Source organism: Triplophysa rosa, unplaced genomic scaffold (assembly GCF_024868665.1).
Source record: "Triplophysa rosa unplaced genomic scaffold, Trosa_1v2 scaffold232_ERROPOS241259, whole genome shotgun sequence".
Lineage (NCBI taxonomy): Eukaryota > Metazoa > Chordata > Actinopteri > Cypriniformes > Nemacheilidae > Triplophysa > Triplophysa rosa.
The window spans coordinates 89,479-102,963 of NW_026634249.1; the positions used below are offsets into that span (position 1 = coordinate 89,479).

Genomic DNA, 13,485 nt, shown 5'->3' on the forward strand with positions numbered 1-13,485 from the left:
CCTGTAAATCCATCAGCAGCAGCAGCGGCTCTCACAAATACAAGAGTTCCTCTAAAGACCTGAAACCTCCGGATCTGTGGATTCATCACGAGCGGCTGGAACTCAAACCCATGGACAAATCACCTGAGCCCAACACAGTGATGACTGACACACCCATTCCTCGCACCGCCCAGGACACGCCCACAGAGCCCACCCACCAGAGACGAGATGTGGAGGCCGGTCGCAAAATAATGATGCCATTTGACTGGGCTCCACCTCAGCGTGAGTTACTTTACAAATATCTGTGAAATTCACGCTCAATTCGTACTGATACTGGATATCAACAATTGATTTTACCATATTATTCAAGATGATGATATTTTCACACAATGTTCTTTACATCATTTATGTAGATAACAGTGAATGACTTGAGCATGGTTTTCACAGACTTGTTGAACAACATTACATCAATTGATAATACACCTGTCAATCAACACAGCCCTTAAATATTCAGCACTGATGACTCTTCACATCTGTCATGAAGTGTGCTGTAAAATGTTCATTCCATGCAGCATTTTACACGATATAGATGCTGAAAGACGATTATGATTTTTCACAGTAAATCACATTTCCTCGCAAAATTTCACGTTTGTTTTGTCATTATTGTCATTTGTTCATTTGTACTGTAATCCACATACACATCTGTCTGTTATTTCCCTTTGTGTCTTGATATGTGGTGTGTGTGTGTGTGTTCATGTTTGTATATCCCGGTGGGGACCTAAACCTGAATACACACCAACACATGGGGACTCGTGTCACCGTGGGGACCAAAATTGAGGTCCTCATGGGCACAAAAGCTAATAAATTGTACAGAACAATATTTTTTACAAATCTAAAAATGCAAAAAGTGTTCTATGATCTTTAGGTTTAGGGATAGGGTTAGGGATAGGGGATAGAATATACAGTTTGTACAGTATAAAAACATTACGCCTATGGACTGTCCCCACGGGGATAGTCAACCAAAGCCTGTGTGTGTGTGTGTGCGTGCGTGCGTGTGTGTCTCAGCTGTGATCAGCGCTCACCCCATCCCTTCTCTTGATCATCTTCACCATCATCATCCTGCACCGTGTGGTTATCTTCATCATCAGATCAGTCTGAGAGCTCCTGCCACTGCAGGTGAGACTCATCTTCACAACAACTCTTTCACCAGATTAATGTACCGTCAAATCAGATCATAGACAGTATGTTTGTATAGACAACAACACTTTAAGCTTTCCCCTTACGTCCGGGTGAACGCTGGCGCTACTGGCTGTTGCTGCTCAGGGAGTAAATCTTGAACTTTTTTGCTCTTTTAGTGTCTGTAAATGCTTATGCACTTACGAATACTATTTTAAGAGTCACTTTGTGTACTAAAATGTTCATTTCATACAGTATTTTACATGATATAGATTAGTTGTTCAACAAGCGCTGTTTCGCTGGATGTGCACGCTGGTTGATCTGCGTGTTAATGCTTTGTACGGCCAACGCTATTGATCTGCCTGCCGGTTACTGACCTGATCTTCAAACAAATCTCCGACACGGGGAACAATCATGAGGATTATTGAGTTACTGGTGCGGATGAACTACATCTGGGTCGTCCTTTCTGCGGTATATCATTCTGCGGTATGATCCAGTGATGTACCAGTATTCGGCAGTGGAATTTTTCCAGCTCCGCTCGCGTGTTTTTAATCTTCCGCCAGCTCTACATCTTCCCTCTGATATTGTCTACATACCACGTCGGAAATATATTCATCGCAGGTCTCGGCGGAACTATAACATTGATGGCTCATCTCAAATACGGTCTTTCTGGTCGCCTAAACCACGCTCGGCTCACACGTACTGTGGATCATGGTGTATTAACCAACCTGGCCAGAACAGCTGTCAATGACTCTGGTAACAACAATCTCTTGTTTGGATTACTTAATATACGATCACTTTCCACTAAAGGGCCTCTGGTTTACGATCTGCTGTCTGACTTTCTCTGTTTAACTGAGACATGGCAGAAACCAGCTGACTATTTTCATCTAAACCAGTCTGTTCCCCCAGGATGTAGTTATGTTTGTAATTCCCGTTCTACGGGACGGGGTGGGGGGCTAGCGATACTGCACAAAGAGAAACTATAAGTATCTCAGTTGACTTGAATCTATCGCCCTGAAAATCAATGGAGCGATTCCTACCATCCTCGTAACTGTCTATCACCCTCCAAAGAGCAATAATGTTTTCTTAACTGAACTTTCTCAGCTTTTGACCCATCAATGCTCTCTGTCTCCAAATGTTATTATGCTGGGCGATTTTAACATTCACATAGACAATGTCAGCAATGCACATACAAGTGAATTTCTATCATGTTTGGATGGTTTTGGTTTGCAGCAATTTAACACACTGGCTACTCATTCTAGAGGGCATATTCTCGATCTTGTCTGCTGCTCTGGTATAACACCATATAAGTATAAGTTTCTGACTTGTCTATATTAGACCACATGCTGGTGTCATTTAACGCCAAATTGGCAGTTTTTAAGGTAAAACCGTGTCGCCCCATCACATTTTGAAATATTAAGAACATTGATGTGCCTACTCTTGCTGGTGAATTTGCAATCTTGTCTGATTAATCAGACTTCTCTACTGTTGATGAACTGGTCTCATACTACAATAATGGACTGAACATGATCTTAGATGATTTTGCACCTATGAAAATTCAAACTGTTTCATTTGTACATTCTGCTCCTTGGTTTACATCTGAACTGCGTGAACTTAAGACCAAAGGCCGAAGATTAGAATGCTTATATGCTAGGTCTGGTCTTACTGTTCATAAAGAAATGTATGCCAAACATATTCAGGTTTACAAGGAGGCACTATCTAAATCAAAATCTGACTATTACTCAAACATTATTGGAGCTGACAATGGGAACTCCAGGTCTCTTTTCTCAGTTGTAAACAATATTTTGAGACCCCTGGATCCTTTGCCATCTGATGGCTATTCCAATGACCTATGCCAGGGTGTCCAAAGTCAGTCCTGGAGGGCTGGTGTCCTGCAAAGTTTAGCTTCAACCCTAATCAAACACACCTGAACAGCTAATCAATGTCTCACAAAGCAGACTAGAAACTTCCAAACAGGTGTGTTGAGCCAAGTTGAAGCCAAACTCTGCAGGACAGTGGCCCTCCAGGACCGACATTGGACACCCCTGACCTATGCGATCGTTTTATGACCTTTTTTGAGTCAAAGGTTAGAAATATTCATCAACAATTACTCACTAGTACCCCTCGCCCTGAGTCAAGTCAATTCATTTTTCATCCACCTCCTCACTCTGTGCTTTCTACCTTTACACTACCCACTACCACTGAGATAATGTGCCTGATAAGTAAATCTAAATCTTTGACATGTCAACTTGACCCCCTACCTACTTCCTTTGTTAAAGTTTGTCTACCTGCTCTGTCGCCATTGATCACTAAAATTGTCCATTCTTCACTTGTCTCTGGTTCTGTACCTTCATCTCTCAAATCTGCTATTATTACACCTATACTTAAGAAACCAGGGGCTGATCCCTCTAATCTAGATAATTTCCGTCCGTTCTCTAATTTGCCGTTTATATCTAAGATTGTAGAAAAATGTATTGCCATTCAGGTTCATAAACACCTCTCTAATAATGATCTGTATGAACAGTTCCAATCTGGTTTTCGTCCCTATCATATTACAGAGACTGCTCTTGTTAGAATTACCAATGATCTGCTTTTGGCAGATGACTCTGGATTATTGATTACGTAAACTTGTCCTTCTCGACTTGAGTGCAGCCTTTGATACTATCTCTCATAAAATACTCCTTAGCTTCTATTAGCTTCTATTCGGATTACGGGTAAACCTCTGTCTTGGTTTGAGTCATATCTTTTTGGTCGCACTCAGCTCGTTCAGTTAAAGAGTTTTAGATCAAGAACATCTACAGTCACTACTGATGTTCCCCAGAGCTCTGTTCTGGGCCCTCTTCTGTTCATTATTTATATACTCCCTCTTGGTTACATCTTAAGGAAGTATGGTATCCACTTCCACTGTTATGCGGACGACACCCAACTCTACCTGTCTGCCAAACCCACCTGTTCTTTTCCTCCACCTTTTCTGTCCAGTTGTCTAGCCGAAATTAAAGATTGGCTTTCATATAATTTCCTGAAATTAAATGGTGACAAAACTGATGTCTTACTCGTTGGTACGAAATCTGTTCTGTCTAAATCTAACGATTTTTCCATGCACATTGATAATAATTTAATCCTTCCTTCCTCACATGTCAAAAGCTTTGGATGCTATCTTGGATACCACATTATCCTTTGAAACTCATATTAATAATGTTACCCGGATAGCATACTTTCATTTATGTAATATTTACCGTCTTCGTTCTTCTCTCTCCACCGACAACACAGCAGTTCTTAAACATGCATTAGTCACCTCACGTATAGACTATTGTAATGCTCTTCTCATTTGTTACTTAAGCTCCAGTTGGTTCAGAATTCTGCAGCTCATGTCCTCACTAGAACACCTTCGATTGCTCATATCTCACCTGTTCTCCAGCAATTGCACTGGCTTCCAGTTAATTTTCAAGTTGATTTTAAGATCTTATTACTCACTTACAAGGCACTACATCATCTTGCACCCCAATATCTCACTGAACTTCTCTGCGTTTACAGCCCTGCACGTGCTCTCAGATCTTCATCTTCACTTTCTCTCGTGGTACCTCGGATTCGATTAACTACCATGGGTGCTAGATCTTTTAGCTATGGAACTCCATTCCTTTAGATATCTGAAACAGCGACTATCTGCAGACTTTTAAAACAAGTCTTAAGACGTATCTTTTACCAAGGCTTTTTTATAACATGTTTTACGGAATTCTTACTGCAATTTATTTGTGTATGCTAAGTGTTTGTTACATGGTGTGTCCCGTGCAGTAGTCTGTGTATATATATATTCTTTTTTCTTTTATGTTCTTATTTTTCTCTTTGACGGCTGTGAGGTGACCTTGGGTGTTTTGAAAGGCGCCATCAAATAAAATGCATTATTATTATTATTATTATGTTTGATAGGTAATGTCTCACATTAACAGAATCACTTAAATACACAAAACTTTTTGATTTCCAAACATTATTTTCACATCATTGAAGTAGATTTTAAAGTCTAGTGGTTAAAAGCAGGTAAGTCAAAGGTCTTAGGTTCAAATCCCACATGTAATGATCTATTTACTGTTTTGACTGCATGTTTTTAAGACAATCAAGAAAATCTGGTTCAAGTCAAGAAAGAAACTTCTGGGCATTCTGCCCTCAATTCAGTTCAGTGTGACATTATAAACCTCAATCACACAGTCAGTTTTAGTATTTAAAGAAGCACTACAGCTCTGAACATAAAAGTTTACTCCTGTGACTTACTGTACTCCAAATCTCCTGTATTTGTGTGATGAGCAGATGAGGATAAAACACATGACAACAATTCTTACCTCTGTGTTTGTGTGTGTGTGTGTGTGTGTAGAATGTGTGAGGAATCAGGTGTCTGTACCAGAACCTCTGCTCACTCCCAGTCAGCCTGCCAGCGCAGCTGAACTCCAGAAGACAGAAGCACTGATCAAAGAGGAAGATCCGCCCAGCACCAACCCACCGACGGCTCACGTTCGGCCAACACACCCGCTCAAGAGCTTTGGCGTGCCAATGGTCACCGTCTCCGCCCACAACCCCCCCACCTATGACACGGCGTTACCCAGCATGCCTCTGCTGACACAGCCGGGTAAGTTTGTGCCTGTGGATCAGCTGTGTGTTGTTTCCTGTCAGCACTGGGAATCAAATCAGGTCCACCATGACCGGTCATGATCTCATTTCCAGTGGGTTTTGTTTGTCACGTGTTTCAGTTGCTGGTGTTAAAGTGGCGTCTATCGGAACACTGAATCGAGCGCGCGCACCAGTGGCAGTAACGGTCCCCAGTGCACCTGACCAATCAGAAACCAGTAAGATGTTGTTACAGGCAGATATGGTGAGTGCTTCTGTGATGTCATTGTAATGTTGAATATGACAGTTCAGATTCATCCCTTTATTCTCAATCAGTATTTTTTTTCATTTAAAATTCATTCATTTTTCTCCTGTTTTTGTTGTCTTTTAACTCACCGGCCAGCTTTATTAAACGGTTTCTGTCAACATATGATTTAACCCTATTCCTAATGTGCTTTGCCTCACTTTCTAACTGCATGTATTCGTTGTAGTGTGTTTGGTCTTCTTTTATTTTTCTGCCCTCTCGCTCAATTTCAATTCATTTTTCATTTAAGTGTGCTTTATTGGCATGACAAAGTGGACTGTACATTCGTATTGCCAAAGCATTTGCAGCTGGGCTGCGTACAAATAGTGCAAGCAATTGAAAAGAAAGATAATAATAGTAATAAAATAAAATAAATGGTGTGATGTATGTATGTAGTGCAACTTAAAGTGGTTTATAATACATGTAAATATACAAACACATAAATAATAGTTTAAACAATGATTTACAAAAGCAAAATATACATTTAAGTGTCAGAATAAAAGAATAAAGTAATATCCGGTAATATAATGTTATGTACATCGTCTGTGTGTGTGTGTGTGTGTGTGTGTGTGTGTGTGTGTGTGTGTGTGTGTGTGTGTGTGTGTGTGTGTGTGTGTGTGTGTGTGTGTGTGTGTGTGTGTGTGTGTGTGTGTGTCAGACGTATGAGACGGACGAGCTGTCGGAGGAGATGGCTCATCTGGAGGGTTTGATGAAGGATCTCAACACCATCACTACGACCTGAAGCACAGCTCACACGCACACTCTTCTCAGGAAGAACAAGACATTTTTAATAAACACTGATCCCAGGTCAGCTTTAAAAATGAGCAACAATAATGGATAACAATGAATAACAGCATCATCTTTTCCCTCCTGCGTGGAGGAAGGCACAAAAGAATCCTTGAAGAATTGGACTGAATGCTGTTCTGCACAAAAAACAAACACGCGTGTGTTTAACCTTCTTTTGGGATCGTATTCACATAGTTCATATTTTGATCTTGTATGTGTTCTTATTCACTGTGTATAGGATCATTTTAGATTTTGTATTTTGGCTCATTCATGAAGAACGGTGAGTTTTTATTCAAAATGTTTTTACATGAATTGTAAGATGAGGAGGAATTTACTGATTCTCCTTAAGACCTGATGTTCTTCATGTAAGAATGTTTTTTTCACTTTGTCTTACACTGTAAACAAGTGAAATCAGCGAGATGATGTCATCAGACTCCAGTAGCATTAAAGGTCTGATTATGCATCAAAACAGATGAATGTGAGACGGATCTTCATTTTAAATCCAGTGACGTGAACGTTTGGTGCTCCAGTATCTCCGCAAAGTCGAGACTGTTTGTGAGAACAGAGAGGATTCTGGGACGCCACATGACTCTCCAGTTTTTCTACTCTTGAGCGAGAGAAATCAAAACCAACCGCAAATATTTGCTTGCATTAATACGTTGTACACTCCCCAAAAAAGGACAATTTTATATATTCATGGTTTGTTTTGTTTTTATATGAAGACCACACCTGTTCCATGTAGGTAATAGTGAAATATTCTGCGTTGTGTTTTTCTCCCAAAGAACATATTGAGGATCAACGCTTTGCTCATGTACAGTTTGAATGTCAGTGTGACTGTAATGAGTTCTGCTTTGTTGTTTGTGTTTACATTAACAAGACAAGATTGAAAGAAGCTCAACAACATACTGAACCATGTTGAAAAACTGTCATTTGCACTTTTTATATGGATTTGAAATTGCTGATGCCATGTGAAATATCAACCTATTTTATGTAATAATAATAATGTCACAAGTAAACGGCTGGTTTTAAAGACAAATAACTCGATGTTGTACTTGTTTTTTCATTGTTTGCATCAACTCCACTGCAGGAAATGACAACATTTTAAGTATTTGTTCATTTCATCATCATTATGGTCTTTGTCCCCCCACAAAATAAGATCTTAGGCTATTTTGCTTTTCAACTAAATGATGTCTTTTGACAAGTTTTCGACATTTGTATTGGAAAGTGTTATAGAAGATGATCCATCAAACATATTGTGTAAAGGCCTCAAATGAAGAATAGACTCTTGACATAACCGTAAACCTAAATGCATTAAAATCTAATGACTTCAAACTGACAAATATTTAGTAAACATTTCAATAAATGATTTTAAAGGTACAAGCTGAGATTGTTGTGTTTGAAAATGAATGTGACTGATTTAAATCATTTAATTGACACAAGAAACAGTTTATATACTGTAAAAACAAATAAAAAGAAAAAAACTGCGTGTAAAAATAGCTGTAAATAAGCATTATAAAGTGTGATTTGTTATTGCAGTTGAATGTGTTCGCGCGCTTGCGGGTTTAAATGATGCTTTCGCTGATAAGATCAAGCGAGTCTTTATGAGGTCATCAGGTCTGAGGTTTGTAGAGACGTGCAGCTCTGCATTCACATCATTCTGCCGTGTGTTTTTCATCGTTTAGCATCGTTCACATCAGCAAACATAGCAGACATGGGTCAGCGCAGCTCTCGCTGTAAGGAAGTGGAGTCTGAAGAAAGTTTGAGGCGATCTGAACCGCCACAAACTCCCATCGAGAATGTGATCGAGTCAGAAGACAGCGCGAGCGATGAAAGTTCGCTTTCTGAGGTAAAACACGTTTATTCAAGTGTAATGTTTGCATCAGTGGAGGCTGGTGCTAAAAATATTTGGGGGGCGCAAACAAACTGAAAATCCAACTGTCAGTAATGCAGAACTATAAATAGCCATTAATCAGGTGATGTGTCATTATTACAGTCAATGTTAATACATGCAAATAAATGTACTATGAATCAGTGAATTTGAACTGAATGTGGGTTTATTATCAGTAATGAAGTAATCAAGGTAATCATTTAAAAAAAACACAACACACTATAGTTACCTAATCATTGGCCATTAACACTATTTGAAAATAAATTTTGCTCTCCTTTCTTTCTGACTTGCAAATTTCTCAATGACCTTCTGGTTAAAGTCAATGATCTCAGTCACCATTCTCTTCTCCATTGACAGCATGGCCAATGCATTTAGCCTCTCCTGGGTCATGCTATTTCTCAGAAAAGTCTTAACTCTTTTCAAAGTTGAGAAACACCTCTCAGCCTCTGCTGTGGTCATGGGTGTGGTGATGAGGATCTTTAGTCTCTGAAAAGACTTCTTCAAGATTGTTCTCCTTAAACAGCTGCAGTAGGTCCACAGCACCACAACAGGTTCTGAACTCTTCCTTGTAGTAGATGAGACTAAGCTCTGTCTCTAGCTTACTCTCATTGAGCACTGGATAGGCCTTCAAAGTCCTACTCAGTGCATCTTCAGGAAACGCCACTGTGTACTGTTCAAACCTGTCTGCTTGCAGCAGGGTGGCACTAACGAGGTGGCTTGTGAAGCAGAACCGTTCCATGGTGTGTTGGAGTATGGTGTCACAGACCTACAGAGTGAAGGACAAAAACAAAAATGATGTAGTGATGACAAAATGTCAATTTCAACTGCAACATTTAAAATGATCAGTTTTAAGTTCTTGAGAGACGGAGACCGGTTTCAGTGTTTGAATCCCTGATTTATCCAAACTTCATACATATGGACTAGACAAACATGCCAAGTTTCATGAACTTCTGATGCTTAGGGCGCTAATAGCATTTTTTTATTATCAGCCATTTTCATATCAATCAGATAAAGAGGGCACACCACTAGAGGAAACCTAAGAATAACAAATCTATTTAGATCACAATTTAAAGACTATGAAAATGGTTAAATAGATTGACTTGTAGTAAAATATGCATTGCAAATAAATGTAGTATGGTTTCATAAAGTTTAATAAAGCCCAATATCAAAGGATCTACTCTTTGCTACAATATTTAAGCAAAAAATGTATCAACTCAAAGACATGAGAACACATTTAGTACCCAAAGAGGGTAAATGAAACCATGCCGTTTAACTTCTTGTTATTATTTACTTTCTTTTTGATAGCTTCCTTTGAAAGCTTTTCTATGAAAAACTGCAGAGTAACAAGGACTACAATAAACTTACCTCCGTTGCAATCCGTTCATGGACGTCTGGACTAAGCGACCGCCGCCTCTTTGGTTGAGAAGCTCCTTCACTGCTTTGGTTAACCAGAGAATGGAGAGAATTTCTGCAAAGGATTAAGAAAATGTATGACTAATAACAATAATAATGATAACAAATTCAAAAGAAGGAATACAGCTGCTACCTGATCTTCTGTATGTCCTGCTGGAACCTCCCCTTAATGTGGACTGAATCGATGTCCTTCTGGAGTTTGGCATAGAGGATGTCCACGTGTGGCATGATGTTGTGGAAAGTTGCAAAAAAAAGGAAAATCCTGATCCTCCAGCAGCATGGCAAAGCCTCCTGCCTCTGTGGTGGTAACAGGGTCAAAGTCACCTGAGTCTCCAATAGTTTCAAAACAGCGAATGAGGCCCTCTCTGTGCTCAAACACGATGATGGCACGGCTGTGGAAGTTCCATCTAACACTGCTTGATGTTGGTAGTCTATGGGCAACTACTTTATCAAGAACATCTGTGCGCTTGGTGGATCTTGAAAAAAAGCTGCCAAATCCTCCAAGGTTAGAAAAAAAAACTCTAACTTTGGGTATGTGAGAAGTGGCCTTTTGCATTATTAGATTGAGCTGATGAGCATAGCAGTGGATGTAATGGGCATTTGGGTACACATCTTGAATCTTCCTTTGAACACCTGCAGTGGCACCTCTCATCACGCTGGCTCCATCATACGCTTGGGAGATGAGTTTACTCTTCTGATCCTCTGGAAGGATGACAGTAAGATGCTCTTTTGGTGCTGTAGCGATGGAATCAGCTGTAGTTGAACGCAGATGAATAAAAGCAAAAAACATCTCCTGTACGTTGCTTTTGCCAGCAATGTAGCGCAGCACAAGCACAAGTTGGCACTGTGTGGCAATATCAGTGGTCTCGTCGGCCTGGATTGATAGAAAATCGCTGTTTTGTGTTTCTTGGATTATGTGTTCCCTCACAACAGACAACATACAGTCCAACAGCTCGTTCTGCACGGTTTTCGAAGTTCCCTTAAGGGTCCCTTAGTCGTACTATTCCACCGTTAGTCATATTATCATTTATTAAAAAATCAAAATTTTATTTTGTTCATACACGTTTAAACACAGAGGCATTCTCGACGTGCTCTTATGCAACAAAGTCGACCAAGCCACGGAATATCCCGGGGTTATCTGAGCTCTCGCTCTCATTGTGGCCACGCAAAGCCAGCTCAAATGCGCCACAACATTTGACACAGTCTATTATTCTAGACAGGATGTGTTGATTTTTTGTGACCTCTTCATTGTGCCTTCTAATGCCAATCCTGTAGCCTTCATCTAGCTGTTCAGCAATGCTAAACTTCCAAAAAACTGGAGCCTCATAGCGTTGTCAAGATGGCTGCGGCTACTTTCATGTCGCTTGCACTTATCAGAGATGTTTTAAATCGCAAACCCCTGTTGTGGGCCACAACGTTTCAAGTGGTAGTGCCGGAAAAGCACCGAGTGTAAGATCGACCGCGATCACTTGACTGCTGCTGAATTTTCTAATTGGGTAGATCTGGTCCAAGCTCCTTGATCCCTTTTATCGCCTTTGGAACGGGCACTCTTGTAAAGATAAAACCGAATTTTCTTTCATCTCGAGATAATTTCGCTTCCTTCCACATTAATCAGTACCTGTCAGTCAAATGACAATCTGCTGAGCGGTAATGAGAGGCGTTAAGAACGGTCCAATCACATGAGGCCAAAAATATAAAAACAACATTGATTCGTGTACAACAAAAGTGGGAGGGTTTGGGGCGCAGAGTGCTGCGCCCCAAGGACGATTTGAAACAAGCCAATTAGAGCTCAGCCTCAAATCACATGCTTTTCAAAAACGTTCGTGCCTACATAAACACTCGTTTGTCCGGCGCCCCGCACACGCGTATGAACAAAATAAAATTTAGATTTTTGATTTTTTAATAAATGATAATATGACTAACGGTGGAATAGTACGACTAAATTATTTTATTACGTTATTAATTTGCGATATATATTATACTTATTGTTGGCATATTAAACTAGCTTTCTTCTCTGGCTAACTTTAAGGGGGCGGCGCCCCAGCGCCCCCTATTGACCGGCCGCCACTGGCATAACACGTGTTTAAAGTCAAAAATAAGAAAGTGTATTGTGTCGTTGATCATCGCGTGTCGTGTAAAATAACTGACAGGTGTAAACACATTCACGCGCTGTGTGCGCGAGCTTCAAATCTCCTCATGAAAAACGAGACAGATTTCTCTTGTTTTGATGAATATTTGTCATTAAACAATAACGTTAATCTATGAATAGGCTTTATGTCACGCTGGTAAATCCTGTACCACTTTATTTATGTGGTAGAATCGAGTGACCAATGAGGGCTTTTCTGTATAAACACGAACTTACAAGTATATTGCTGCATAAACACTACTAAACTAGTACAGAAGTGTACTTTCATCAACTAAAATGTGTTGAACACTATCAGCATAAGTTCACTTGTGGTATTTGTAATTTGAAATACGTGCAAAAGACAAATAACATGAAGTTCCTGCGCGTTCCCGGCCACCGGAAAGCCTTGCCTGCTGAGGTAACTCAAATCACTTGAACACTTTGAAACGCTTGAAGACAGAAGAAATGCTGAATGACGTGTTTGTTGTGTTGTAGGTAGCGATTATGATGATCATGCAGAAGAAGTTCATAATACCTGAGATCCTCCAGCTGCCGGAGTGGTTCGAGGAACCCGATCGCTACATCTTGATCCTCGAGCGGCCCGCATCATGCGACAGGCGCTCACAGCTGCGCAGGAGTGCTGTAAGAGAGGGGTTTTCCACCGCGACATTAAACTGGAAAACCTGCTGGTGAACCCAAAGACCTTAAAGGTCAAACTCATCGACTTCGGCTCCGACTCAAGAGAGGCTACGTGAAGAAAATCACCGGCACAGAGCCCTATTTACCCATCGAAGTGTTCATCAGCAACAGATACCGCGGAAAGCCGGCGACGGTGTGGTCTCTCGGGATGCTGCTGTTCCGCCTGTTGCACGGACGCTTTCCGTTCGCTTTCGAACTGCACAACATGTACGACGCCAGCTGGAGTGATCGGGAATTTTCCGACGAGTTGTGTCGTCTGATGCGATACAGCCTGCAGTTCAAAGACAAAAAGCGGATTAAAGTGAAGAACATGCACAAGCACGACTGGTTCCAGATGCTGTCGTAACTACATCTGCACCTTTAATTTATGAGAAATGACGTCCATGATGGAATACGTGTTGATAAGTTGTGTACTTGACTAAGGTATACTTGGTGTTTTCATTGAAAATCAAGACCAGTGGAAATCAGAGCACAGCTTGGTCAGTGGTGTGAAATAAATCCAGTGAAAGAGAACGTTCA

General features: G+C 40.5%; 2 protein-coding genes across 3 annotated transcripts; one reads left to right on the forward strand and one right to left on the reverse strand.

The window, feature by feature from the left end:
- Positions 1–2: 2 nt before the first annotated feature.
- On the forward strand, positions 3–8,157 carry LOC130550077 (neogenin-like; the record flags this gene model as incomplete). The annotated part of the gene is made up of 5 exons (XM_057327425.1): positions 3–261; positions 1,045–1,155; positions 5,522–5,773; positions 5,895–6,016; positions 6,714–8,157. Coding segments are annotated over 5 exons (828 nt in total), but the record flags the coding sequence as incomplete, so codon positions are not given.
- Positions 8,158–8,654: 497 nt separating this feature from the next.
- On the reverse strand, positions 8,655–13,302 carry LOC130550090 (uncharacterized). Of its 2 annotated transcripts, none has more exons than XR_008962339.1 (4): positions 12,803–13,302; positions 10,276–11,016; positions 10,095–10,197; positions 8,655–9,495 (listed from the first exon to the last, which is right to left on the reverse strand). XR_008962339.1 is itself a non-coding variant. In XM_057327455.1 (4 exons), the coding sequence occupies exons 2-4, from the start codon at positions 10,368–10,370 to the stop codon at positions 9,169–9,171; spliced, it is 525 nt and encodes a 174-aa protein (XP_057183438.1). In that variant the 5' UTR covers positions 10,371–10,844; positions 12,803–13,302; the 3' UTR covers positions 8,657–9,168. The 2 variants fall into 2 exon arrangements, 1 of the variants encoding a protein (XP_057183438.1); XM_057327455.1 differs by having other exon boundaries at positions 8,657–9,495; positions 10,276–10,844.
- Positions 13,303–13,485: the final 183 nt, after the last annotated feature.

What these genes read in the sequence shown, in the direction of transcription:
- LOC130550090 (XM_057327455.1), bottom strand. Translation starts at nt 10,370, where the DNA reads ATGCCACACGTGGACATCCTCTATGCCAAACTCCAGAAGGACATCGAT. An exon ending in CAGGACATACAGAAGATCAG is followed by an intron (nt 10,198 to 10,275) that starts GTAGCAGCTGTA and finishes AATCCTTTGCAG; the next exon opens with AAATTCTCTCCATTCTCTGG. An exon ending in ATGAACGGATTGCAACGGAG is followed by an intron (nt 9,496 to 10,094) that starts GTAAGTTTATTG and finishes TTCACTCTGTAG; the next exon opens with GTCTGTGACACCATACTCCA.